Here is a 26485-nt window from a genome sequence, read left to right on the forward strand (position 1 = left end):
GCACAAGTTTAAGGTAAGGAGGAAATGGTTTGGAGACCTGAGAAAAATATTTTTCATCCAGAGTTGGTAGAAATTTTCTGAGAGGCAGGTTGTCTCACAACATTTGGGAAGCTTCTGGATGAGCTCTTAAATTGCCAAGGCATCGTAGGCTACGGACCAAGGGCAGGTACATGAGTTTTCTGTCATTTGGTGTTTGTGGGTTGACATAATGGTTGGAAGGGCAAAGGGCCTGTATTAATCAATGTCTTTCAAGAAAATCTACAAAGTACAGTCAATGTTTGAAACTCTTCAACAAATGGTAGTCAATACTGGATCAATTGTTCTTTTTAAATCTGAGACAGCTAAATGTTTTTTAAGTGAAGGTGTTAAGGGATATGGGCCAAAGGCAGGTCTATGGAGTTGGCCACACATCAGCCATGATCAAAAATTTGCCTCGCATACCTCTTTCAAACTTACCCCTCCCCCAACACCTCTGTCCTCAAGTAATTTACCCCTCCACCCTGGGTAAAAAAGCCTCATACTTTCCACTTTATCCATGTCATTCACAATCTTACAAAATTCTATCACCCCTCAACCTCCTGATGTCCGGTGAAAACAAACCCAGTTTACCCAGCCTTTCTTTGTAACTAAAATGCCCCAAAGCCTTTCCTGTACCCTCTCCAAGCATCTGGTAGTGTGGTGGAACTGTAAGCAACCTTCCAAGTGTGGCCTAATTAACATGCTATAAAACTGAAGCATAACTTGTGTATCCTTACACTCAATTCCAGTTCCAATACCATCAACTGTTTTCACTGTCCTATCCACATGTGCTGCCACCTTCAGTGATCTGTGGGCCTGCACACAGATTCCTCTGCTCATCTATACTCCTATATCTGTACTTCTGCCATTCACTGTATAATTTCCAACTTTACTTGACCTTCCAAAATACCTCACATTTGCCTGGATTAAACTCCATCTGCCTTGTTTCTGCCCATGCTTCCAACTGTTCTATATCCTGCTGCATCCTCTAACAATCCTCCTCACTGCTGCAACTCCACCAATCTTTGTATCAGCAGCAAACTGACTAATTAGATCAATTACATTTTTCTCCAAATCGTTTATGTAGATCATGGACTGCAGAGGTGCCAGCACTGATCCCTAAGGAGCAAGAGTAGACCATTCAGCTGTGCAAGCCTGTTCTGCCATTGAATATGATCATGACTGATCTCATCTTGGCCTCAACTCTACTTTCCTGCTTGCTTCCCTTTGATCCTATGCCCATTAAAAATCAGTCTATCTCCTCCTTAAGTTTATCAAATTTCCCAGCAACAATCACACTCTGGGATAGTGAATTCCTCAAATTCATGGCCCTTTGAAAAAAACTGATTTGTCTTCATCTCTGTTTTAAATCTGCCACCTCTTACTCTAACACTATGACCTCTTGTTATGATTGCCCCACAAGGGGATGCATCCTCTCTACATCTACTTGTCTATCCCCTTTAGAATCTTCTATGCCTCAAATCGATCTCCTCTAATCATTCTGAACTCTTGACTCTATGGACCTAAACTGCACAATCTCTCCTCCTGAGGCAAACCTTTCATTCTCCAGAATAAATTGCACTTCCTCTGAAATGCTTCCCAAACAATTCCATCCTCACACACAGGAAGGGCCACTGTCTGTAGAAGCCTGGCCTCCAGACTCTGGAACTTGTGCAGTGATTGGAGTCACTTCTGTATCCGCAGGGCTACATGAATGGACAGTTTGGAGAGGTGGATACAGCCCAGGAGCACAGAGGGGAGAAGGAATGGGTGACCACAAGACACTCTGAGAGAAGAAGTAAAATAACAGAGGACTCTCCTGAACTTTGGGCAGCCGGTATGGAGCAGTGCGGGCAGATCGGAGAGCTTCCTTGTGGTTCTGCTCTTTGCTTGGCTGGGCTGGGAATAAACAGGTGCAGGCAGCGGACAGTTGTTACATGTGAGCCCTGATGTCATTGGAGAGGGAGCACATGGTGACCATCAACTCTCTTAACGCCGTAAGAGAGACGTGGGCAGTCTGGGGATACAGTGCTCTATTTCCCCCTCCAACTCTAATGTGATTTTGCCCCTTCCCTTCCCCTGTATACCCCTTCAAATTCAATGGTTGGCATTGCCTGTAATGAGCTTTGCTTGTTAACATTCAATTGGCTATAAGGGGTGTTTGGCCAGTGGTGGTAGGTTTAATTTTTAATAAGTCCATGGTGATTTTGCTGGTGGGAAGGCCACTCCATTATGGGTAATAACTTTTCTGGGTAGAAAGAAGAGAAAAATTAAATAAAATAAAAGAAAAAAGAAAAACTGGGGCCTGTTGTGACACAGGTGGGAACTGTCCAACCTGGATGGGGTTTCACTTTAACAGGACTGGGACCAATATCCTCATGGAAAGATTAGAAATTGCCAAGAGGGAGGGTTTAAACTCACTTAGCACAAGAATGGGAATCTGAGGGAGAGGTGGAAATTGAAAGGAAGTAAATCTATTAACAGGAAGGGAAGAAGTGGAATATGAAATTAAGTGTTACCCAAAATGAAGACAGACATGGGCTAACATTACAATGTGGAAGAATTTCAGAAAGCTGAAATGTAACAGCCAGTCTTACCCGAGAGCAAACAACTTGCGCAAAATGTTGGATGACCCAACAGAAACCAAAGCAAATAAACAGAAGCAAATGCCATGATTGAAACCTGGCTCCAGTGTGATCAAGACTAGGAACTGAATAGCCAAGGACATTCAATGTTTAGAAAGGACGAGCCAAAAGAGGGAAAAAGTAATGCTGAGCTGATAATAAAGGAGAGCATTGTTACATCAGCAAGGGAACATCACAGATGGGGTGAATAATCTGTGGAATCTGTTTGCGTTGGAACTAAGAAGCAGTAGGAGGTGACAAACTGTCATGACCCACTTGGAAACAGTGAGCTTTTATTGTGTCCCACTTGTGACAGACTTGTTTAAATCCAGTTAGTTCGCACAATTCAATTTGGAATCAAAACAAAATACATCACTTTCACCATGAATAGAATAAGTAACTCTATTTATACTAAATATATACAGTTTAATAAAATAACAATTGTGTATTAATTCCTAAACTAGTATTAAACATTAACTATACACATGTTATCCCTCATTCACAAAAAAATACAGGAGACAGAAAGTTTGTCACAAATACTGAGGATGGTGGGGGTAAGGAGTTCATAGGCAGTGGAAAAAAGTGGGTCTGTATCTCTAGTACAAGCTACTAAAGTAGAATAAACTATTCTCACAATCCTCTTAATTCTTATCGATGTTGTTTGCAAAGTGATGGACAGTCTTCACCTCACTGGTTGATTGGTTGGACCCGACATCTCTCCTCTCCCCTTTATATTTCAGAATTCTTTCTTTCAGTGTCTCCGAATGTAGTTTTTCTTTTACCAACAGCGAGTAGGAGGGACCACGCAGAAAAGATTGGTGCAGACTCAGCTCTCAGAGGTTTCCATTTGTACTTCACTCACGGGGGGGGCATGTCCTAGGCTGCAGCTGAACCAATCAGAAAGCTGTTACTACGCTGAGCTTCCCTGAACCCACAACAGGTAGGGCCAGTTTGCGTGGACCGACTGTTTTCTAAAAACACAGCATTGTCTTATATGCATCACTTAGATTCACTTGTTTTCTTTTCAAATTGGAAACTATTTGCAAACCTTTATTTTTATAGCAGCATCCCTTTTTCTGATTTTCAGTCATCAGCTAAAAATATAAAGGTATGGTATTTTGAAAAAAAAGGCTGGATCTGCGTAATAGCAGAGGCACCATGGGGCACGGTATTAATGAAGAGATTAGTGCAGTATGTAGCACTTGTAACAAGGTAATCAGGGGTGACATCAGTTTGCCTACAGACTTGGGTAATCCTTATCAGTGTTAATGCTGTCAGGTATGAGTTTCAGGACTGTGTTAGATATGGTCTTCTGGAGCAGTTTATTGACAGGCTATTTGAGATCTAAGATTATGTAATGATAAAGTGCCAGCCAATAATGTTGTTATAAAAGAACCTTTGCGAATGACTGGTTATAATATGATGGAATTTTACATTCTCTTTCAATGTGAAGCTGTTCAATTAGAAGCCAGGGTGTTTAACTGGAACAAAGGAAACAGTGAAGGATGATGGACAAACTGGCTGAGGTGAATGTGGACAACTTGTAGAAAGATATGACACACTGTAAGTAACTTATAGCATTTAAATATCAGAAGAAAAGAGGAATAGACTATTTAGTTGTATGATTAGACATGATCAAAATGAATGGTGGAGCAGGATCAATGGGCTGAATGGCCTACTCCAACTTCTATATTCTGTGCAAATACATTTATAATTTACAGTGGCAAGCACAGCCCTACTGACTCTGCAAAGGTTGCCTCATTGACATCTGGGGGTGGCTAGTGCCTGAAATTGGGAGAGCTGTCTCACATATTGGTCAAGCGGTGGCCTAACACACTCATGCTCAGGGAATCATAGTTTACAGATGTTGTTCCAGCCACCAACATCACCATCCCCAGGTATGAGGACAGGCCCAGCAGAGGTGGTGGCACAATGAGATATAGTTGGGAGGGAGTTGACCTGGGGGGTCCTCACCATTGAGTCTGGATCCCATTCAATTTCATGACATCGGGTCTAACACGAGTAAGGAAACCTCCTGCTGGTTACCCTCTCTCAGCTGATGGATCAGCACTCCTCCATGTTGAACACCATTTGGAGGGAGCACTGAGTATGGGGAAAGGGTGCAGAGTATACACTGGGTGGAGGAGTTCAATATCCATCAACATTGGCTCAGCAGCACCAATACTGATTGATTCCTAAAGGACAAAGCTGCTAGACTAGGCCTGCAGCAGATACTGTAGAAACTAATAAAAGGAACAAGTATATTAACCTCACCCTCAACAAACTGCATGCCTAAGGTGTGTCCATCCATGATTGTATTGGAGACAAAGCCCTGTCTTAAAGTTGAGGATATTCTCCATGAAGATGGATAGCATCACCAGTGTGACAAATGAGATAACTTTATACACATCCAGCAACTCAAGGCTGGGTATTCATGAGGCACTATGGGTCAGCAGCAGGGGCAAAATTGTACCCCAATATAATCTGCAACTTCATGGTTTCGCACCATTAGGGCTAAATGGATGTTAAGGAGTGCGTGCTTTTGTGTTGTTCCCAGGTTTCCTCAGCCTGCATCGATCTGGGGTGGTTGATAGAGATGTACAGAACAGAACAGGCCGTTCAGCCCACCAGGTCTACACCCACCAAATGAGAACCCATCACCGATCTGCACTAATCCTAATTTCTGGCACTTGGCCTATAGGCTTTGAATGTTAAGACATTCCAAGTCCATGTGCAAGTACTTTTTACAGGTTGTGAGGTTTTCCATCTCTACTACCCACCCAGCCAATGCATTCTAGTACCCCCATCACCCGAGAGATAAAAATAACTTCCTCAAATCCCTTCTAAACCTCCTGCCCTTCATCTTAAAATGATGCCTGCTTGTTATTGACCCTTCAGCTAAGGGAGGCAGTTGCTTCCTGTCCACCTTGTCCCGTCTTAATCATATACACCCCTTGGGCAGCACAGTGACTCAGAGGTTAGTGCTGCTACCTCATGGTGCCATGGAGCCAGGTTCGATTCCAGCCATGGATAGCTATCTTTGTGAAGTTTGCATGTTTTTACCATGTCTGTGTGGGTTTCCTCTGGGGACTCTGATTTCCTCCCACTGTCCAAAGATGTGCAGGTTAGATGCATTGGCCGTGCTAAATTACCTACAGTGTCCAGGGATGTGCAGGCTGTGTGGATTAGCCATGGGAAATGTGGGCTTGCGAGGATACTGGACCTGGTGTTGGGGAATGAACCCGGCCGGGTGGTTGATATTACAGTAGGGGACTACTTTGGAAATAGCGACCACAATTCTGTAAGTTTTACAATACTCGTGGACAAGGATGGGAGTGGTCCAAAAGGGAGGGTACCAACTGGGGGAAGGCCGACTATACCAAGATTTGGCAGGATCTGAAGAATGTAGATTGGGAGAAACTGTTTGAAGATAAACCCACATTTGATATGTGGGAGGCTTTTAAGGAGAGGTTGATTAGCATGCAGGAGAGAGTGAAAATGAGGAAAAAAAAATGGCAAGATTAAGGAAACATGGATGACAGGTGAAATTGTGAGACTAGCCAAGAGGAAAAAGGAAGCATACATGAGGTCTAGGCGACTGAAGACAGACGAAGCTTTGCAAGAATTTCGGGAATGTAGAGCGAATCTGAAATGAGGGATTAAGAGGGCTAAGAGAGGACATGAGATGTTGCTGGCAAACATGGTTAAGGAAAATCCCAAAGCCTTTTATTCATATATAAAGAGCAAGAGGGTAACTAGAGAAAGGATTGGCCCACTTAAGGACAAAGAAGGAAAGTTATGCGCTGAGTCAGAGAAAATGGGTGACATTCTTAACGAGTACTTTGCATCGGTATTCACCAAGGAGAGGGACATGACGGATATTGAGGTTAGGGATAGATGTTTGCTTAGTCTAGGTCAAGTTGACATATGGAAGGAGGAAGCGTTAGGTATCCTAAAAGACATTAAGGTGGACAAGTCCCCAGTTCCGGATGGGATCTATCCCAGGTTTGGGGGAAGTAAGAGGAAATAGCCGGGGCCTTGACACAGATATCTTTGCAGCATCCTTAGATGTGGGTGAGGTCCCGAAGGACTGGAGACTTGCTAATGTTGTCCCCTTGTTTAAGAAGGGCAGCAAGGATAATCCAGGTAATTATCGACGGTGAGCCTGATGTCAGTGGTAGGGAAGCTACTGGAGAACATACTGAGGGATAGGATCTATTTTCATTTGGAAGAAAATGGGCTTATCAGTGATAGGCAACATGGTTTTGTGCAGGGAAGGGCATGTCTTACCAACTTAATAGAATTCTTTGAGGGCATGACAAAGTTGATTGATGAGGGAAAGGCTGTAGATGTCATATACATGGACTTCAGTAAGGTGTTTGATAAGGCTCCCCATGGCAGGCTGATGGAGAAAGTGAAGTCACATGGGGTCCAGGGTGTGCTAGCTAGATGGATAAAAAAAACTGCCTGGGCAACAGGAGACAGAGGGTAGTAGAAGAAGGGAGTTTCTCAAATTGGAGACCTGTGACCAGTGGTGTTCCACAGGGATCTGTGCTGGGACCACTGTTGTTTGTGATATATGTAAATGATTTGGAGGAAGGTGTAGGTGGTCTGATCAGCAAGTTTGCAGATGACACTAAGTATGGTGGAGTAGCCGATAGTGAAGGGGACTGTCAGAGATTACAGCAGAATATAGATAGACTGAAGAGTTGGGCATATAAATGGCAGATGGAGTTCAATCCAGGCAAATATGAGGTGATGCATTTTGGAAGATCAAATTCACGGCGAACTATACAGTAAATGGAAAAGTCCGAGGGAAAATTGATGAACAGAGAGATCTGGGTGTTCAGGTCCATTGTTCCCTGAAGGTGACAACGCAGGTCAATAGGGTGGTCAAGAAGGCATACGGCATGCTTTCCTTCATTGGGCGGGGTATTGAGTACAAGAGTTGGCAGGTCATGTTGCAGTTGTATAGGACTTTGGTTCGGCCACATTTGGAGTACAGTGTGCAGTTCTGGTCGCCACATTACCAAAAGGATGTGGATGCTTTGGAGAGGGTCCAGAGAGGTTCACCAGGATGTTGCTTGGTATGGAGGTTGCTAGCTATGAAGCGAGGTTGAATAGATTAGGATTATTTTCATTAGAAAGATGGAGATTGAGGGGGGACCTGATTGAGGTCTACAAAATCATGAGGGGTATAAACAGGGTGGATAGCAAAAAGCTTTTTCCCAGAGTGGGGGACTCAATTACTAGGGGTCATGAATTCAAAGTGAGAGGAGGAAAGTTTAAGGGAGATATGCGTGGAAAATTCTTTAAACAGAGGGTGGTGGGTGCCTGGAACGCGTTGCCAGCGGAGGTGATAGACGCACCTTCTCAAACCTTCCATACTCAGCAACATCCTGGTAAAGCTCTTCTGAACCCTCTGCAGCTTGATAATATTCTCCCTCAGACAGGATGACCAGAACTGGACACAGTATTCCAGAAGAGGCCTCACCAATATCTTGCACAATTTCAACATGACCATCCAACTCCTCTACTGAAAAGATTGAGCAATGATGGCAAGCATGCCAAATGTCTTTTTAACCACCTTGCTGACATGTGAGGCAAACTTCAGAGACTTATGTATTTGCTACCCCGGACCCCCCTGTTCTACAACACTACCCAAGGCCCTATCATTAATTGTATAAGCCCCATCTTTGCTTGTTGTACCAAAATGCAATACCTCACATTTACCCAACTTGAACTCTATCTGCAATTTTTCAGCCCAACTCTATATTGTCTTCGCAGATGCTCCAGACCAGCTGAATTTCTTGAGCCATTTCGTTTTTGCTTGTTTCAGATATCTGGCACTCACAGTTCCTTGTTTCATTTTATCCGAATATCCAATTAAGGCCATTCTTGGAATACTGCATTTAATTTTGGCCTCTCTACTCTAGGAATGATGTTGTGAAACTGAAAAGGTTCACAAAATACTTACAAGGATGTTGCCGTGGTTGGAGCTATAGGGAGAAGCTGAATAGGCTGGGGCTATTTTCCCTGGAACATCAGAAGCTGAGGGGTGGCCTTATAGAGATTTATAAAATCATGAGGAGCCAAAGTCTTTTCCCCAGGATAGGGGAATCCAAAACTAGAGAGCATAGGTGTAAGGTGAGAGGGGAAAGATTAAATAAGGACCTACGGGGCAAAGTTTTCACACAGAGGGTGGTGCATGTATGAGATGAGCTGCCAGCTGAGGTGGTGGAGGCTGGTACAATTGCAACATTTAAAAGGCAATTGGATGGGCACATGAATTGGAAGAGTTTAGAGGGATATGGGCCAAATCCTGGCAAATGGGACTAGATAAGTTTAGGAAATCTGGTCACCATGGATGAGTTGGACTGAAAGCCCTATTGCTGCGCTGTCAAACTCTATTAGTCTATGACTGTAAACGTTATTTTGATCTATACAATGACATTGGTCGAGTACGTACCCAACATTCATTGTGATCAATTTGAAAGTAATTGTTAAGCCCTGGGGCAAGTCGAACTTAGTTACACTTCACCAACAATCTGAATCCATAATTCAGGAATCACAAAGCTAAACATACCTTTCCAGCTGTTCATAGACTGATGTCTTGCTGAACTGAAGATCCTTGAGGAGAAAGATACCAAACCTAATTCATACCAGTTTCACCAATAAAAGTGTCTGAAATGATTGAAATGCTGAGAAACTTACTGTGTAGGGCGAATTGGTCTGATTCTGATCTCCACGTTCCTTCTGTAAAGGTAATTGATATATTAAATGTTGAAAATGTAACAATTGTATTAAAGCATCTCAAAGTGTAACATGCTGCATGAAGACATGTTGTTGTTTATTTTCATAGAATCCCTGCAGTCTGGAATCAGGTCATTTGGCCCATTGAATCCTCATCAGCCCTCTGAACAGCATCCCACCCAAACCGACCCCACTACCTTTTCCCTGTATTTTCTATGGCAAATGCAGTCAGCCTGTACTTCTTTAAACTGTGGAAGGAAACCACGGGGAGAATGTGAAAAACCCACACACAGTTGCTCCCAGGTCCCTGGCTCTGTGAGGCTGTGATGGCGACTACTGAACCACCAACATCCCACCCCCGTCCCTTACTGACTGTAATTTTTAAATCAATGTTTTGTTTTACCAGTTTAAAGAATCAAGTACATTGATGGGGTGGTGGGGTGGAGAGGGATATCAAAATTTCAAGAAAAGAGTTGTAATAGTCTCAGGTATGTCTCTTGGAACGTTTTGATCGATAATTTAAATATCCTGAGCATTAACAATGCTGAAATGAAAGGACTGCTATTGCTTTGTTGGATTTTCACATTAAGAATACATCTGGCACCTATTCCACTCAATGGCTAACACTGTTCCATACAGTTGGAGGTGCCCTGCATGCTAGCCGTAGCCCTCGTCCACCCAATCCCCAACACATGCAAGACAATGAGATATACATCATAAGGGGTCAACAACACACATCTTCTGGAGTACTGTGTGCAATTCTGTTTGCCCTGTTATAGGAAGAATATCATTAAACTGAAGAGGGTTCAGAAATGATTTACCAGGATATTGCCAGGAATGGAGGGTTTGAGATATAAAAATAGACTGGAAATGTTGGGAAGTAGGAGGTTGAGGGGTGACCTTACTGGGGTTCATAAAATCATGAGGGACACAGATAATGTGAATGACAAGGGTCTTTTCCCGGAGTTGGGGAAGCTCGAAACAAAGGGGAATATTTTTAAGATGAGAGAAGAAACACTTTGAAAAGGATATGAGGGGCAACCTTTTTATACAGATAATAGCCCATGTGTGGAATGACCTGCCAGAGAAAGTAGTGATACAGGCACTTTTAAAATGTCCAAAAGACATTTGGATAACTTCATGAACAGGAAAGGTTTGGAGGCAGATGGGCCAAATGCAGTCAGATGGGATTAGCTCAGTTTGGTCAGCATGGGCTAGTTGGATCGAAGGGTCTGTTTCCATGCTGTACAACTGGATGGTGTTGAGCTTCTGGAGTATCACTGGAGCTGCACCCATCCAGGCAAATGGGGACTATTCCATCACAATTCTGATTTGTGCCTTTTTAGATGGTGGACGGGCTTCGGGGAGTCAGGAGGTGAGCTACTCACTGCAGGATTCCCAATCTCTTACCTGATCTTGTAGTCACAGTATTGATATGACTAGTCCAGTTCAGTGGCTGGTCAATGGTGAACCCCAGGCTGTTGATAGTATGGGATTCAGTGACAGTAATGAATGCCAATGGGAGATGTTTAGATTATTTATTGACTGATACAATTCTGCTTGCTTCACCTACTCTTTGTGTTATGGACCATACCAGACCCCCTCAAAGTATATTAAGAATGTATCCTAAACCCTAACTTTTTCTTATTTTAAAGACAAATATAAAGTGCCGTGCTCCTGATGCAATTTGTTCAGTCAAATTATTCGACATTAAGCAAAATGCAATTTATTCAAATGCTCTGGATAAAATACAACAAAAGAAGGAAAATCTAAGAATAACAACTCTTTTGGAAATCTTAGGATAATAGATAGAGTAATGATTACTAATTAACTGCTCCAACGTAGTGACGTCCCATAAACATACCCTCTGTTGAAAAATCAAATTCAGAAATCAGATTTTTCTCACATGCAGTGCCAGCAATAGGAAGAGAAACCCAGCTTCTAGCTGTAACAGAGAACAATAGCTTCCATTTCTCCAAAGCTCCAGCTGCTTCTACTAAATCAAAAAGCCAAAAAAGAAGACTGGAAATTCTGGTTCGTGACAGCTGGCTACACCCATCCAGGCAGCTTCTATTGTTCCAAAGAAAACAAGAATTTACATTACCACAGACTGCTTGTTATTTCTCAGTCAATCTCTCTTAAAAAAAATACCAGGACAAAATACACCTCTTAAAGCCACATTATGGTCACACTTGAAGCATTGATTCACAGGTCAGAATTGACAGGCTGCATCTGGTAATAATGATCCAATTTCTTTCCAATTGTTTGAAACTTTTCAACTCATCACTGAATCTCCTGCTACTGGAAACAGTTTCTCAAGAGTTTTTGTTTAACTGATACAAATAACAGTAGCCTTAAAACGAGCACTTACCTCATCATTTATTGATGGCATGAAGTTTTCATAGGTTGGCGAGCTCATGGTGCCACTCACTGTCTGCAGAATGTATCTTCCTGAAATCAATGCAGCAACAGAGGTGATTAAACCAGATGGATATAGAAGTTAATGAAATACATGCACAGAATGCCAGCAAAACTCTGCAGGTCTGGCAACATTTGTGTGTGTGAGAGAAAGAGAGAAACTTTTAACTTCCCGAATCCAGAACGGTTCTTCTCGAGAGCAGAAAGACGTTGGAAAATGGTTGGAAATCTGTCAACTCTGAAGAAAACTCATACTAGACTTAAAACGTTAACTTTGTTTCATTCTATTGTACCTGCTGAGATTATTCCAACATTCTCTGTTTCCAGTTCAGGTTTCCAATATCCACAGTATGTTGCTCTGACTAGAGGATTTGCTGAGCTCATCTTCCTTGGCAAACGCTGCTCTCAAAAAAATTTGAAGCAAGTGCCATAGATAATGAGAATTCCTGTCTTGTCTCAGCTTTGACCCCCTGCTGTGTTCAAAGTGAAGGTTACCATCCATCAGATGCAAGATAAATCAACTCATTTTTCCACAGGAACTTTTAACAGGAGCTGTTACTCCTGTCATGAAGGATATATACTTGAGGCAGACATATTCTAGTTATTTTTGAACAGGCGTAATGTATCTTTTTCATAAAGTTGTTCAATCAAATACGGATAATAACTGCCCCTATTTTCATTTATTCAACAGTGCATTACTTCTCTAGAATTACTGAACAACAATGAAAAACCTTCAATGGAAGAATTTACAAAATAGACCATGGCAGTATTTAACAGGTGGGCGAATTAAATTATCCCCACAGATGAGTATCCTCACAGAATTGTCATGGAGTAGAAAGAAGCTATTTGGCCCATTGTGTGTGGCCTAGTTCTAATTCCCAAGTGCCAATTTCCTGCTTTTTACCGCATCCCACTTGTACACCAAATAGCCATCCAATATCCCTCTGGAGTGCCTCCCTTGAACCTGCCTCCAGCACTTTTCCAGACATTGGATTCTACACTCTTAACAGCTCGCTGGGTGAAAAATGTCTTTTCCTCGCATCGCCCTTGCTCTGCACATCACTTGAAACCCAGGCCCTGACTTGTATTCCTTTCATGTGCATGAACAACTTTTCCCTCTTTACTGTATCCAGTCCATTCATAATTCCTTTACTCCCTCACTGATAACCCATTGCGACAGCCATGTTGACACCATCGGCGACAGTCTCTGTTAGGGAATAAATTGAGTTTTGTCACCCCATTAACATACCTGTTTGTGTCCGAGACGCTTTCTGGATTTTGAAGAATAAAACAGCGATAGCCACGAGCTCTGTGATGGAGGTGACAGCCAAAACCACAATAGCAATTTTCCATTCATTACAGCTGCCATTATCCGACTGCGTGAATGCTACGAAGCAAGAAGAGGGGTTTAAGTCAGCATCCTCATTGTTTATGCTTGCTTTCAAGTGGCCTGCTGAACATTGATGGTGAGATCACATGATTACTACACAGGATTATCCATTCGGAGCAGGATCTTGCTTGAAATGTGAAAAATTGTGTATATTTACCAAAAGCAGAACAAATCTAACCTCCTCCCAATCACCAGCAAAGTGGCATATTGTGACAGTGCTATCAAGTGGCATTTATAGAGTCACAAAGTCATACATCAAGGAAACAGAACTTTGGGTCCAACCCACCTATGCCGGTCAGGCAACCCAATCTGATCCTATCACTTTTTAACATCTTTCCCCGTCTCACTCTAGTTTTGGACTCCCACACCCTAGAAAAATACCTTGGCTATTCACCCTACCCATGCTCCTGATGATTTTATAAACCTCCCTAAGATCATCCCTCAGCCTCTGATGTTCCAGCGAAAGAAGTCCCAGGCTATCTAATCTCTCCTTATAACTCAAACTGCCCAATCTTGCGAACATCCCCGTAAATCTTTTTTGCACCCTTTTCAGTTTGATAACATCATTCCTAAAGCAGGGCGACCAAAATTTTACGCAGCACTCCAAATGTGGTCCCACCAATGTTATGTAATTTCTCCTCATATCAAAACTGTGAACGTAAGAGCTAAGAACGTAACAAAGTAAATGCCGGAGACCGTTGCAGACAAACATTAGTTCACTGTGAGTCAATCTGAATCCACTTTACTCACTGTCCAATGTTAAGAAGTAGGGTTCACTTTCTTTTTCACTCACGAGGCTCCGTGCAATACATTTGTAGATGCCGATATGGCTTGTGTGAACATTAATTATCATCAATGTGGCATTTTCTGAGGAAAGCTTTATCTTCCCATTGCTGTTGACAAGGCACTCATTGAAGATCCAAGTTATTTCAGTCCAAGATCCAAGCACATGGCATGTCAGGATAACTGTGTCATTCTCTTTCACTGCTTCTGAAACATCAGATGTAATGGACACAGAGGAGATTGGCTCTGTGAAGGTAAGCATAAATGAAGAATCAACCACTCATCCTGGATAAAAATAGTAAAATATGATATATCCACGATATATGTAAAACTTCATTGAGTCATACAGCACTGAAACAGACCCAACCAGTCCATGCTGACCATCACCCAAACTAAACTAGTACCACCTGCCTGTGCTTGGCCCATATCCCACAAAACATTTCTTATTCATGTACTTATCTAAATGTCTGTGAAACATTGTAATTGTACTAACATTCACTGCTTCCTCTGGAAGTTCATTCCACACACACTAACCACTCTATGTAAAAAAAATTCCCCTCCTGTCACCTTAAACTTATGGGCCCTAGACTTGTAATGCCCTACCTCAGAGAACATTCATCTCTCTCCTTCATGATTTTATAAACGTCTATAAAGTTACATCTTAACCTCCTATGCTCCAGTGTAAAATGTTCCAAGCCTATCTAGCCTCATCCACTGCACCGTGGCACAGGAGCCCATCCAAGGCAGGGGAGCAGAAAGACAAGTGGTAATTGTTGAGGTTTCTATAATCAGGGGAATAGATAGTATCCTTTGTAAGCTGGATCGAGAGTCTTGCATGGTGTGTTGCCTGCCTGGTGGAAGGGTAAGGAATATCTCTGAACAGCTTGAAAGAATATTGGAGAGGGAGGGGGAGGGTCCAGTAGCTGTGGTCTACATTGGAACAAACAACATAGGCAAGACTAGAAAAAAAAGGCCTTTTCAGGAATTATCAAGAGCTCGGAACGAAATGAAAGAGCATGTCGTCAGGGGTTATAATCTTCAGATTAATGCCTGAGCCACATGCAAATAGGCATAGGGTCAAGAGAATGAGGGAAGTAAACACATAGCTAAAAGAGTGGTGTGGGAAAGAGGTGTTCCTTTTCAAGGGGCACTGCCATCTGTACCATTGGGATGGCCTACACCTGAACCAAGCTGGGACCAACATTGCAGCAAAAAGGGTAAAAACGCTGGTCGACAGGATTTTAAATGTGAAAGTGAGGGGAAGGTTAGGGTAAAAATCCTCCAGTGGGAAACAAAGCAGCAAGCTGACATCTGTTTGGGTAGAAAAATATGAAAAAAATGACTGGAAAGGAGAACTCAGGAGAGGTAAGTCTCCAGCACAGACTCAAACAGGGCAGGATATTTGGAAAAGATTAGGAATCAAACTTCAAGCACACTGGATAAACGAGTGACAATGAGAAGTGGGTCAGTTACTCCAGGACTGAAAGTGTTATCTCTGAATACACTCTGTATGAGAAGGCAGGTAAATGACCTTGTGGCGCATGTTGAAATTGGCAGATATGATGTGGTGGATATCTCAGGCTGCCAGGGGATCAGGATTGGGACCTGAATATACACCTTATCAAAAAAGATAGGCAGTTGGGCAGAGGGGGTGGGGTTGCCATATTAATAAAAACTGAAATTAAATCAATAGTAATAAATGAAGTAGGGTCATATAGTGTAGAATCTGTTTGGGTAGAGTTGTAGAACCGCAGAGGTAAAGAAAGACACTGTTGGAATTATGTACAGGCCTCCAAACAGTAGGCAAGATCTGGGGCACAAGATACATCATGAGATACAAAAGATGCAAGAAATGCAAAGTTACGGTGATCATTGGTACTTCAATATGCGGGTGGACTGGGAAAATCATGTTGGTAGTGGATCGCATGAAAAGGATTTTGTGAAATGTCAGCGAGATAGCTTTTTGGAGCAACTTGTGGTGGATCCCACTAGGGAAGAGACAATACTGGATTTAGTGTTGTGCAATGAGGAAGACTTGATAAGGGTGCTTCAGGTGAAGGAAACTTTTGAAGGCAGTGATCATAATGTGATTGAATTTGAGAGGGAGAAGTTAGAATTAAAGGCAATGGTATTACAGCTGCATAAAGGCAACTACAGAAGCATGAGGGAGCAGCTGGGCAGAATTGATTGGGAGGGGACCCTGGCAGGAAAGGCAGAAGAACAGTAATGGCAGGAATTTTGAGGAATAATTCAGGAGACACAGCAAAAATTCATCCCTCGGAAAAAGAAGCATGGTACAAGAACAATGAGGCAACCATGGCTTACTAGGGAAGTCAGGGATAGCATAAAAGCAAAAGAGAACACAGATAATATGGGGAAGGACAATAGGAAACCAGAGGATCAGGAAGGGTACAGGATCAACAGAGAGCAACAAAAACAAATAAGGAGTGAGAAGATTAAATATGAGGGTAAACTGGCCAGTAATATAATGGAGGACTATAAGGGTTTCTTTAGATATATAAAGGCCAAAAGAGAGGCAAAAGTGGACATTGGACCACTGGAAAATGACACTGGAGAGATAGTAATGGAGAACGTGTGTGAGAAACTGAAATACTTTGCATCAGTCTTCACAATGGAAGACACAAGTAATATTCCAAAAATTCAAGAGAATCAGGGGACAGAATTGAGTATGGCGGCCATCACCAAGGAGAAGGTGCTAGAAAAATTGAATGGCCTGAGGTGGATAAATTTCCAGGATGAGATGGACTACATCCCACAATTCTTAAGGAGATAGCTGAAGAGATAGTGGAAGCATTGGTGATGATCTTTCAGGAATCACGAGAGTCAGGGAGGGTCCCAGAGCACTGGAAAATTGCTAACATGACACCCCTGTTTAAAAGGGAAGCAAGGCAAAAGACTGAAAATTATAGGCCGATTAGCCTAACCTCAGCTTGTAGGTAAGATTTTAGAGCCCATTGTGAAGGATGAAATTTCCGAATACTTGGAAGTACATGGTAAAATAGGGCAAAGTCAACATGGCTTCATCAAGGGGAGGTCACTCCTGACAAATCTGTTAGAATTCTTTGAGGAAATAATGAGCAGGTTAGACCAAGGAGAGCCAATAGATGTTATCTATTTGGACTTCAAGAAGGCCTTTGACAAGGTGCCACCCAGGAGGTTGATGAGTAAGATAAGGGTCCATGGTGTTAGAGGGACGGCATTAGAATGGATAGAAGATTTGCTGTCTGGTAGGAAGCAAAGAGTGTGGATAAATGGGCACTTCGCAGGATGGCAGCCAGCGACAAGTGGGTTTCCACAAGGGTCAGTGTTGGGACCACAATTTTCCACTTGATGTATTAATGATCTAGATGAAGGAACAGAGGGCATTCTGGCTAAGTCTACAGATAGTTACAGAAGATACAAAGGTAGGTGAAGGGACAGGTAGTATTGAGGAGGTGGAATGGCTGCAGAAGTATTTGGATAGGTTAGGAGAGTGGGCAAAGAAGTGGCAGATGGAGTACAATGTGGGAAAGTGTGAGGTCATGCACTTTGGTAAGAAGAATAAAAGCATGGACTAATTTCTAAATGGGGAGGAAATTCAGAAGTCTGAAGTGCAAAGAGACTTGGGAGTTCTATACTATGTACATAGCATTCTATGACCTCCTAACAGAGATCAGGACCAGGGGCACAAGATGCACTGAGAAATAAATAGGGCATGTCAGAAAGGTAAGGTCACAGTGATCATGGGGGACTTCAATATGCAGGTGGGTTGGGTGAATAATGTTGCCGGTGGGTCCAAAGAAAGAGAATTCATGGAATGTTTGCAGGATGGCTTTTGGAACAGCTTGTGATGGAGCCCAAAAGGGAGCAGGCTTTTCTGGACTTAGTGCTATGTAATGAGCCAGACTTTATAAAAGACCTTAAAGTAAGGGAACACTTAGGAGGCAGCGATCATAATATGGTAGAGTTCAGTCTGCAGTTTGAAAGAGAGAAGGCAAAATCGGATGTAATGGTGTTACAGTTAAATAAAGGTAATTACAGGGACATGAGAGAGGAATTGACGAAAATCGACTGGAAGCAGAGCCGAGCGGGTAAGACAGCAGACCAACAATGGCAGGAATTTCTGGGTGTAATTAAGGATACAGTACAGAGGTTCATCCCAAAGAAAAGAAAGATTTTCCGGGGTGGGATTAGACAACCATGGCTGACAAGGGAAGTCAGGAAATATATCAAAGAAAAAGAGACAGCCTATAATGTGGCCAAGAGCAGTTGGAAATCAGAAGATTGGGAAGGCTACAGAAACAAACAGAGGATTACAAAGAGAGCAATAAGGAAGGAGAGGATCAAATATGAAGGTAGGCTAGCTAGTAATATTAGAAATGATAGTAAAAGCTTCTTTCAATACATAAGAAACAAACGAGAGGCAAAAGTAGATATTGGGCCGATCCAAGTTGATGCTGGAAGGCTAGTGATGAGAGATAAGGAAATAGCTGAAGAACTTAATAAGTACTTTGCGTCAGTCTTCACAGTGGAAGACATAAGTGGAATGCCAACAATTAGGGAGAGCCAGGGGGCAGAGTTGAGTACAGTAGGCAGAACAAAAGAGAAAGTGCTAGAAAAGCTAAAGGGCCTAAATATTGATAAATCTCCTGGCCCCGGTGGGCTACATCCGAGAGTTCTGAGGGAGGTGGCTGAGGAAATAACGGAGGCTTTGGTTGTGATCTTTCAAAAGTCACTGGAGTCAGGGAAAGTCCCAGATGATTGGAAAATTGCTGTTGTAACTCCCTTGTTTAAGAAAGGATCAAGGCAAAAGATGGAAAATTATAGGCCGATTAGCTTAACCTCGGTAGTTGGTAAAATTCTAGGATCCATTGTCAAGGATGAGATTTCGAAATTCCTGGAAGTGCAGGGTCAGATTAAAACAAGTCAGCATAGATTTAGTAAGGGGAGGTTGTGCCGGACAAACCTGTTAGAATTCTTTGAAGAGGTAACAAGTATGTTAGACCAGGGAAACCCAGTAGATGTTATCTATCTCGACTTCCAAAAGGCCTTTGATACAGTGCCTTATGGGAGGCTGCTGATCAAGGTGAGGTCCCATGGTGTTTGAAGTGAGCTACTGGCTTGGATTGAGGATTGGCTGTCTGACAGAAGGCAGAGAGTTGGGATAAAAGGCTCTTTTTCGGAATGGCAATCGGTGACAAGTGGTGTCCTGCAGGGCTCAGTGTTGGGACCACAGCTGTTCACCTTATATATTAATGATCTGGATAAAGGGACTGGGGGCATTCTGGCGAAGTTTGCCATTGATACGAAGATAGATGGACAGGCAGGTAGTACTGAGGAGGTGGGAAAGCTGCAGAAAGATTTAGACAGTTTAGGAGAGTGATCCAGGAAATGGCTGATGAAATTCAATGTGAGTAAATGTGAGGTTTTGCACTTTGGAAAAAAGAATACAGGCATGAACTATTTTTTAAACGGTGAGAAAATTCGCAAATCAGAAGTGCAAAGGGATCTGGGAGTGTTGGTCCAGGATTCTCTAAAAGTTAACTTGCAGGTAGAGTCTGTAATTAAGAAAGCAAATGTAATGTTGTCGTTTATCTCAAGAGGGTTGGAATATAAAAGCAGCGATGTGCTTCTGAGGCTTTATAAAGCTCTAGTTAGGCCCCATTTAAAATACTGTGTCCAATTTTGGGCCCTACATCTCAGGAAGGGCATACTATCCCTGGAGCGTGTCCAGCGGAGATGCACGTGGATGATCCATAGAATGATAGGTTTAACGTATGATGAACGGTTAAGGATCCTGGGATTGTACTCATTAGAGTTTAGAAGGTTGAGGGGAGATCTAATACAAACTTACAAGGTAATGTATGGTTTAGAAGGGGTGGATGCTAGGAAGTTGTTTCCGTTAGGCAGGGAGACTGGGACCCATGGGCACAGCCTTAAAATTCGAGGGGGTAAATTTAAAACTGAAATGAGACGACATTTCTTCAGCCAGAGAGTGGTGGGCTTGTGGAATCCATTGCTGCAGAGTGCAGTGGAGGCCGGGATGTTGGATGCCTTCAAGGCAGAGATCGACAAATTCTTGATCTCAAAAGGAATCAAGGTCTACGGGGAGAGTGCAGGGAAGTGGTGTTGAAATGCACATCAGCCATGATTTAAATGGCAGAGTGGACTTGATGGGCTGAATGGCCTTACTTCCACTCGTATGTCTTATGATCTTATGGTCCAGGATTCTGTCAAGCTAAACTTGTAGGTTGACTCAGTCATTAGGAAGGCAAGTGCAACTTTGGGATTTATTTTGAGAGGACTTGAATATAACAGCAGTGATATATTTCTGAGGCTCTATAATGCTTTGGTCAGGTCGCGTTTGGAGTATTGTGCCCAGTTTTGGATCCCATATCTCAGGAAGGATGTATTGGCCTTGGAGTGGGTTCAGAGGAGGTTCATGAGAATGGTCCCAGGAATGAAAAGCTTAACATATGAGGAACGTTTGAGGACTCTCGGTCTATACTCGATGGAGTTTATAAGGATGAGGTGGGATCTAACTGAAATTTACAGAATACTGGACGGAGTGGATGTTGGAAAGATACATCAGTTAGGCAGCGAGGCGAGGACCTGAGGACAGCAGAGTGAATGGAAGACCTCTTAGAAGAGAGATAAGGAGAAACTTCTTCAGCCAGAGAGTGGTGATTCTATGGGTTTCACTGTCACAGAAGGCTGTGCAGGCCAAACCACTGAGTATATTTAAGAAGGAGTGAGATGGGTTCTTGATAGTCAAGGGGATAAAAGGTTATGGGGAGAAAATGGGAGAATGGGATGATCAGCAATGATTGAATAGTAGCTTGCCAATGGGATACAAAATTCACTTAAAGGCAGGAGACAAAGTGTGGTTGGTGGTGAGTTACTTTTCAGACTGGAGATTGTCACCAGCAGTGTTCCATACAGATCGGTGCCTGGTCCACTTTTGTTTGTCATTTACATAAATGATTTAGATGAGAATACGGTAGGCATGGTTAGTAATGGTTAGTTTGTGGATGACAGTGAGCAGTGAAGAAGGTTATCTAAGATTACAAAAACATCTTGACAAATTGGGTGAATGGGCTGAGGAGTGGCAGATGGAGTTTATTCCAGATAACTGAGAGATATTGTATTTTGGTAAAACAAACAAGGGCAGGAGATACACAATTAATGGGAGGGCCTTGAGCTGATTTGTAGAACAGAGATCTAGGGGTTCAGGTCCTTTATCCTATGACGTTTGCATCCTATGTAGACAAGGTGATTAAGAAGGCGTTTAGCATGCAAGCTTTCGTTGCACAGACCCTTGTGTGTAGGAACTGGGACGTCATATTGAAGTTGTACAGAATGTTGGTGAGGCCTCTTCTGGAGCACTGTGTCCAGTTCTGGTCACCCTGCTATAGGAAGGACATTATTAAGCTGGAGAGGTTTCAGAAGAGATTTACCAGGATGATGCCAGGAATACAGCGTTTGAGTTATAAGGAGATGCTGGATAGGCTGCGACTCATTTCATTGGAGAGTAAAAGTTTAAGGGGCATCCATATGGCGGTTTATAAAATCATGAGGGGTATGGACAGGATTAATGGCTGGTGTCTTTTGCCAAGGGTGGGACATTTCAAGACGAGGGGCCATATTTTTAAGGTGAGAGGAGAGAGATTTAAAAAGGCAATGACAGGCAATTTTTTTTACACAGTACGGTTCATATTTGGAGTGGACTTCCATAGAAAGTTCAGGTTCAGGTGCAGTTACAGCATTTAAAAGACATTTGGATAAGGACATGAATAAAGCTGTTTGGAGGGATCTGGGCCAAGTGGAGGCAGGTGGAACTAGTTTAGTTTGGAGATAGATAATAGGAACTGCAGATGCTGGAGAATCCGAGATAACAAGGTGGAGAGCTGGATGAACTCAGCAGGCCCAGCAGCATCTTAGGAGCAGAAAAGCTGATGTTTCGGGCACAGACCCTTCATCAGAAATGGGGGAGGGGGAGAGAGTTCTGAAATAAATCAAGAGAGGTGGGAGGCAGATAAAAGATGGAGAGAGGAGATGATAGGTGGAGAGGAGACAGACAAGTTAAAGAAGCGGGCATGGAGCCAGTAGAGGTGAGTGTGGATGGGGAGGTAGGGAGGAGATAAGTCAATCCGGGGAGGATGGACAGGTCAAGGGGGCGGGATGAGGAAGTATGTAGGAAATGGGGGTGGGGCTTGAAGTGGGAGGAGGGGATAGGTAAGAAGAACGGTTAGGGAGGCAGGGAAGAGCTTGGCTGGTTTGGGGATGCACTAAGAGAAGGGGAGATTTTGAAGCCTGTGCAATCCACATTGATACCATTGAGCTGCGGGGTTCCCAAGCGGAATATGAATTGCTGTTCCTGCAACCTTTGGGTGGCATCGTTGTGGCATTGCAGGAGGCCCAGGATGGACATGTCGTCTGAGGAATGGAATGGAGAGTTGAAATTGTTTGCGATTGGTTTGTTGTGAACCAAGCGTTGGTGTTCTGCAAAGCGGTCCCCAAGCCTCCGCTTGGTTTCCCCAATGTAGAGGAGGCCACAATGGGTACAGTGGATGCAGTATACCACATTGGTATATGTGCAGGCGAACATCTGCTTGATGTGGAAAGTCTTCTTGGGGCTTGGGACGGGGGTGAGGGAGGAGATGTGGGGGCAGATATAGTACTTCCTGCGGTTGCAGGGAAAAGTGACGGGTGTGGTGGGGTTGGAGAGGGGTCTGGAGCGGACAAGGGAGTCACTGAGAGAGTGGTCCCTCCAGAAGGCAGACAAGTGTGGGGAGGGAAAACTGTCTTTGGTGGTGGAGTCGGATTGCAGATGGCGGAAGTGTCGGAGGATGGTGCGTTGGATCTGGAAGTTAGTGGGGTGGTATGTGAGGATGAGGGGGATTCTGTTTTGGTGGTTATTGCAGGGGCGGTGTGTGAGGGATGAGGTGCGAGAAATGTGGGAGACATGGTCAAGGGTGTGCTCGACCACTGAGGGGGGGAAGTTGCGGTCCTTGAAGAACGCAGCCATCTGCAATATGCGGGAGTAGAATGCCTCATCCTGGGAGCAGATGCGGCGGAGGCGAAGGAATTGTGAATAGGGGATGTCATTTTTGCAGGAAGGTGGGTGGGAGGAGGTGTATTCCAGGTAGCTGTGGGAGTCGGTGGGCTTTAAATGGATATCGGTTTCTAGGTGTTGCCTGAGATGGAGACAGAGAGGTCCAGGAAGGTGAGGGAGGTGTTAGAGATAGTTCAGGTGAACCTGAGGCTGGGGTGGAAGGTGTTGGTGAAGTAGATGAACTGTTTGAGCTCCTCGTGGGAGCATGAGGCAGCGCTGATACAGTCATCAATGTAACAGAGGAAGAGGTGGGGTTTAGGGCCGATATTGGTGCAGAAGAGGGATTGTTCCACCTAACATACAAAGAGGCAGGCATAGCTTGGGCCCATGCGGGTACCCATGACCACCCTTTTTGTCCGTAGGAAGTGCAGGAATCAAAAGAGAAGTTGTTGATGGTGAGAACGAGTTCGGCTAAGTGGATGAGGGTGTCAGTGGAGGGGTAGCTCGTGCCTGCAGGACAGAAAGAAGCGGAGGGCCTTTCGGCCATCTGCACGGGGAACGCAGGTGTATAGGGACTGGGCGTCCATAGTAAAAACAAGGTGTTGGGGACTGGGGAATTGGAAGTTCTGAAGGAGGTGGAGGGCATGGGTGTTGTCACAGACGTAGGTAGGGAGTTCCTGGACCAAGGGGGAGAAAATGGAATGCAGATAGGTGGAGATGAATTTGGTGGGGCAGGAGCAGGTGGAGAAAATGGGTCGACCAGGGCAGGCAGATTTGTGGATTTGGGGAAGGAGATAGAAGCAGGCGGTGCGGGCTTTGGGAATGATGAGGTTGGAGGCTGTGGGTGGGAGATCACCTGAGGTGATGAAGTTGTGGATGGTTTGGGAGATGAGAGTTTGGTGCTCGGGTGTGGGGTCATGATCAAGGGGGCGGTAGGAGGAGGTGTCGGAGAGTTGGCGTCTGGCCTCAGTGATGTAGATGTCAGTGTGCCATAGCACAACTGTACCTCCCATGCCCACGGGCTTTATGGTGAAGTTGGGATTGGAGCGGAGGGAGAGGAGGACTGCAGGTTCTGCGGGGGAGAGGTTGGAGTGAGTTAGAGGGGTGAAGGGGTTGGGGCGATTGTTGTCTCACTGGCAGTTGGAGATGAAGAGGTCGAAGGAAGGTAGGAGGCCTTGGGGTGGTGTCCAGGAGGAGCAGGAGCTATGATTGAAGCGGGAGAAGGGGTCAGTGGAGTCCTCCCCAGATTGACTTATCCTCTCCCTACCACCCTACCTACACTCACCTTTACTGGCTCCATCCCCGTCCCCGTCTGTCTCCTCTCCACCTATCTTCTCCTCTATCCATCTTTGATCTGCCTCCCCGTCTCTCTCTCTCTATTTATTTCAGAACCCTCTCCCCATTTCCCATTTCTGGTGAAGAGTTTAGGCCCGAAATGTCAACTTTTCTGTTCCTAAGATGCTGCTTGTCCTGCTGTGTTCATCCAGCTCTATACCTTGTTATCTCTGGTTTAGTTTGGAGTTATGTTCAGCATGGACATTGTCAGACCAAAGGGTGTGTTTCTGTGCTGTATGACTCCCTGACTCGAAAATTCTCTTGACTCACGCAGGCCATCAGCAATGATAAATTTCACAATGGTTTGGATAAGGAAAATGCTCCTGTTACTCACCAATTACAAGAAGGCTCATTGCTGCTTCCGCTGAATGACCAGTGAAGGCATTCATGGTAACACTGTACTCTCCGCTGTCTGAAGCAGTCACTGATTTGAGCAAGAGAGAGTTGTTACTGTGTAAGAACTCCACCCGTCCTGAGTAAAGAATGTTAATATCTGATGTTTCTCCAATCCACGCAAGGACATCTGACCCGTTGTGCTTCCAAGTCCCACTCCTCACCTTCTCCGATGGTCTGACTGACAGGATCACAGGGTTTCCGACTGCTGCATGAATCAGCCTCTCACTCACTGAGATGGTCAAAGCCTCAGAGTCAACTACAAGGGGAAGGAGAATCCCAGGTTAGCGTTCAGACAGTTAAATTGTAAATGGAGACAGGGCACAGGTTATGAAATCAGTCGCTGAGGTTGTATTTAATTTATCCTCACCACCATCCCCTCCCACCCGACAGCCTTCATGTCTTTTGGGAGAAGATACTTCAATACCAATGTGAGAAGTTCACTCTCACCAACAGATAGAAGTGAGCAGACAGCAAGGGTAGTGAGCCGGGCTCTCTCCATCCTGACAGAGCAGTGTTGGTTCCTGTTCTAGCCAGTGTCCCACCAGCAGTCCCTGGTTAACGAACCAGATTAATTTTTAACTAAAGCAAACATGACTTTGAATTGGGTCAGAATTACTCAACTACACTGAGCAGATGAGAGTTAGAATATTGATGTCATGACTCTCCCATTCAACATTTGGAGCTCAGAACAGGAATAGTGGAGTAATAATTTTAAAAATTCACCAAAGCAGGCAGGATTTTGTCAATAATAATGTCCAAAGCAGCTCATGAGTTCATGTTAGCATCGGCAGTGGCTTCAACAGCAGGTCAGAAGCTAACAATCTTGAAACAAGTAATCAAAATCTCCCCAAAATCTCCCCAAATGACTCCCCAGAATCAGTCCATCATCCACAAGGCAGAAGTCAGGAGCCTAATATAAAACACCCCACTTGGCGGGATGGGTGTGACTCCAACAACACTCAAGAAAGTTGACGCCACCTAGAACAAAGCTTTTCTGAAGAAGGGTCTAGACCCAAAACATCAGCTTTCCTGCTCCTCTGATGCTGCTTGGCCTGCTGTGTTTATGCAGCTGTACACCTTGTTATCTCAAAGCAGTCTCTGCTTGTTTGGCACCACATCCACAAGCATTCGCTTCCAACACAAACGATGGTCATCTGTAGCAATATTTCCAAAATGCACTGCAGAAATTGTGGCGAATGTAAGAACTCTGATTGTTAAATTTGTGGTTAGCGCAAAGATTATGGGAGCTGTGGGTAGCAAGGAGGATTGCCAGAGGGCACTGCAGGCTAAAGATAGGCTGGAGGCAATGGCAGAGAAGTGGCAGGTAGAATTTAATCCAGACAAATGTAAGGTGATGCATTTTGAAAGATCTGATGCAGGAGGGAAGTATAGAGTAAAGGGGAGATCCCTCAGATGCATGAACATACAGAAAGATCTGGGTGTACAGGTTCACAGTGCCCTGAAAGGAGTATGCAATACAAGTGGGTAAGGTGATCTAGATGGTGTATTTTATTCGCACCTTCATTGTTTGGGGCATAGAGTATAAAAATTGGTGAGTCATGTTGTAGCTGTATAAAACATTAGTTCGGCCACTTTTGGACTATTGTGTGCACTTCTCCTTGCCACATTACCAGATGGATGTGGAGGCTTTGAGCAGAGTATAGGAAAGGTTTAGCAGGATGTTACTTGGTTTGGTGGATATTAGCTATGAAG

At 43.9% G+C, this 26485-nt stretch overlaps 1 protein-coding gene across 2 annotated transcripts; it reads right to left on the reverse strand.

Moving 5' to 3' along the window:
* Positions 1 to 2933: 2933 nt before the first annotated feature.
* LOC125448556 (carcinoembryonic antigen-related cell adhesion molecule 15-like) lies at positions 2934 to 25329 on the reverse strand. Of its 2 annotated transcripts, XM_048523939.1 has the most exons (8): positions 25220 to 25329; positions 24711 to 25028; positions 13954 to 14232; positions 13063 to 13200; positions 11767 to 11846; positions 9357 to 9398; positions 9229 to 9272; positions 2934 to 3529 (listed from the first exon to the last, which is right to left on the reverse strand). In XM_048523939.1, the coding sequence occupies exons 1-8, from the start codon at positions 25269 to 25271 to the stop codon at positions 3469 to 3471; spliced, it is 1014 nt and encodes a 337-aa protein (XP_048379896.1). In that variant the 5' UTR covers positions 25272 to 25329; the 3' UTR covers positions 2934 to 3468. The 2 variants fall into 2 exon arrangements, with proteins under 2 accessions (XP_048379896.1, XP_048379897.1); XM_048523940.1 differs by lacking the exon at positions 9229 to 9272.
* Positions 25330 to 26485: the final 1156 nt, after the last annotated feature.

Source organism: Stegostoma tigrinum, chromosome 41, assembly GCF_030684315.1.
Source record: "Stegostoma tigrinum isolate sSteTig4 chromosome 41, sSteTig4.hap1, whole genome shotgun sequence".
Lineage (NCBI taxonomy): Eukaryota > Metazoa > Chordata > Chondrichthyes > Orectolobiformes > Stegostomatidae > Stegostoma > Stegostoma tigrinum.

What these genes read in the sequence shown, in the direction of transcription:
- LOC125448556 (XM_048523939.1), bottom strand. Translation starts at nt 25,271, where the DNA reads ATGGAGAGAGCCCGGCTCACTACCCTTGCTGTCTGCTCACTTCTATCT. An exon ending in CTACTTCTTAACATTGGACA is followed by an intron (nt 13,201 to 13,953) that starts GTGAGTAAAGTG and finishes CTTGCTTCGTAG; the next exon opens with CATTCACGCAGTCGGATAAT. An exon ending in AGACCAATTCGCCCTACACA is followed by an intron (nt 9,273 to 9,356) that starts GTAAGTTTCTCA and finishes TTTCTCCTCAAG; the next exon opens with GATCTTCAGTTCAGCAAGAC.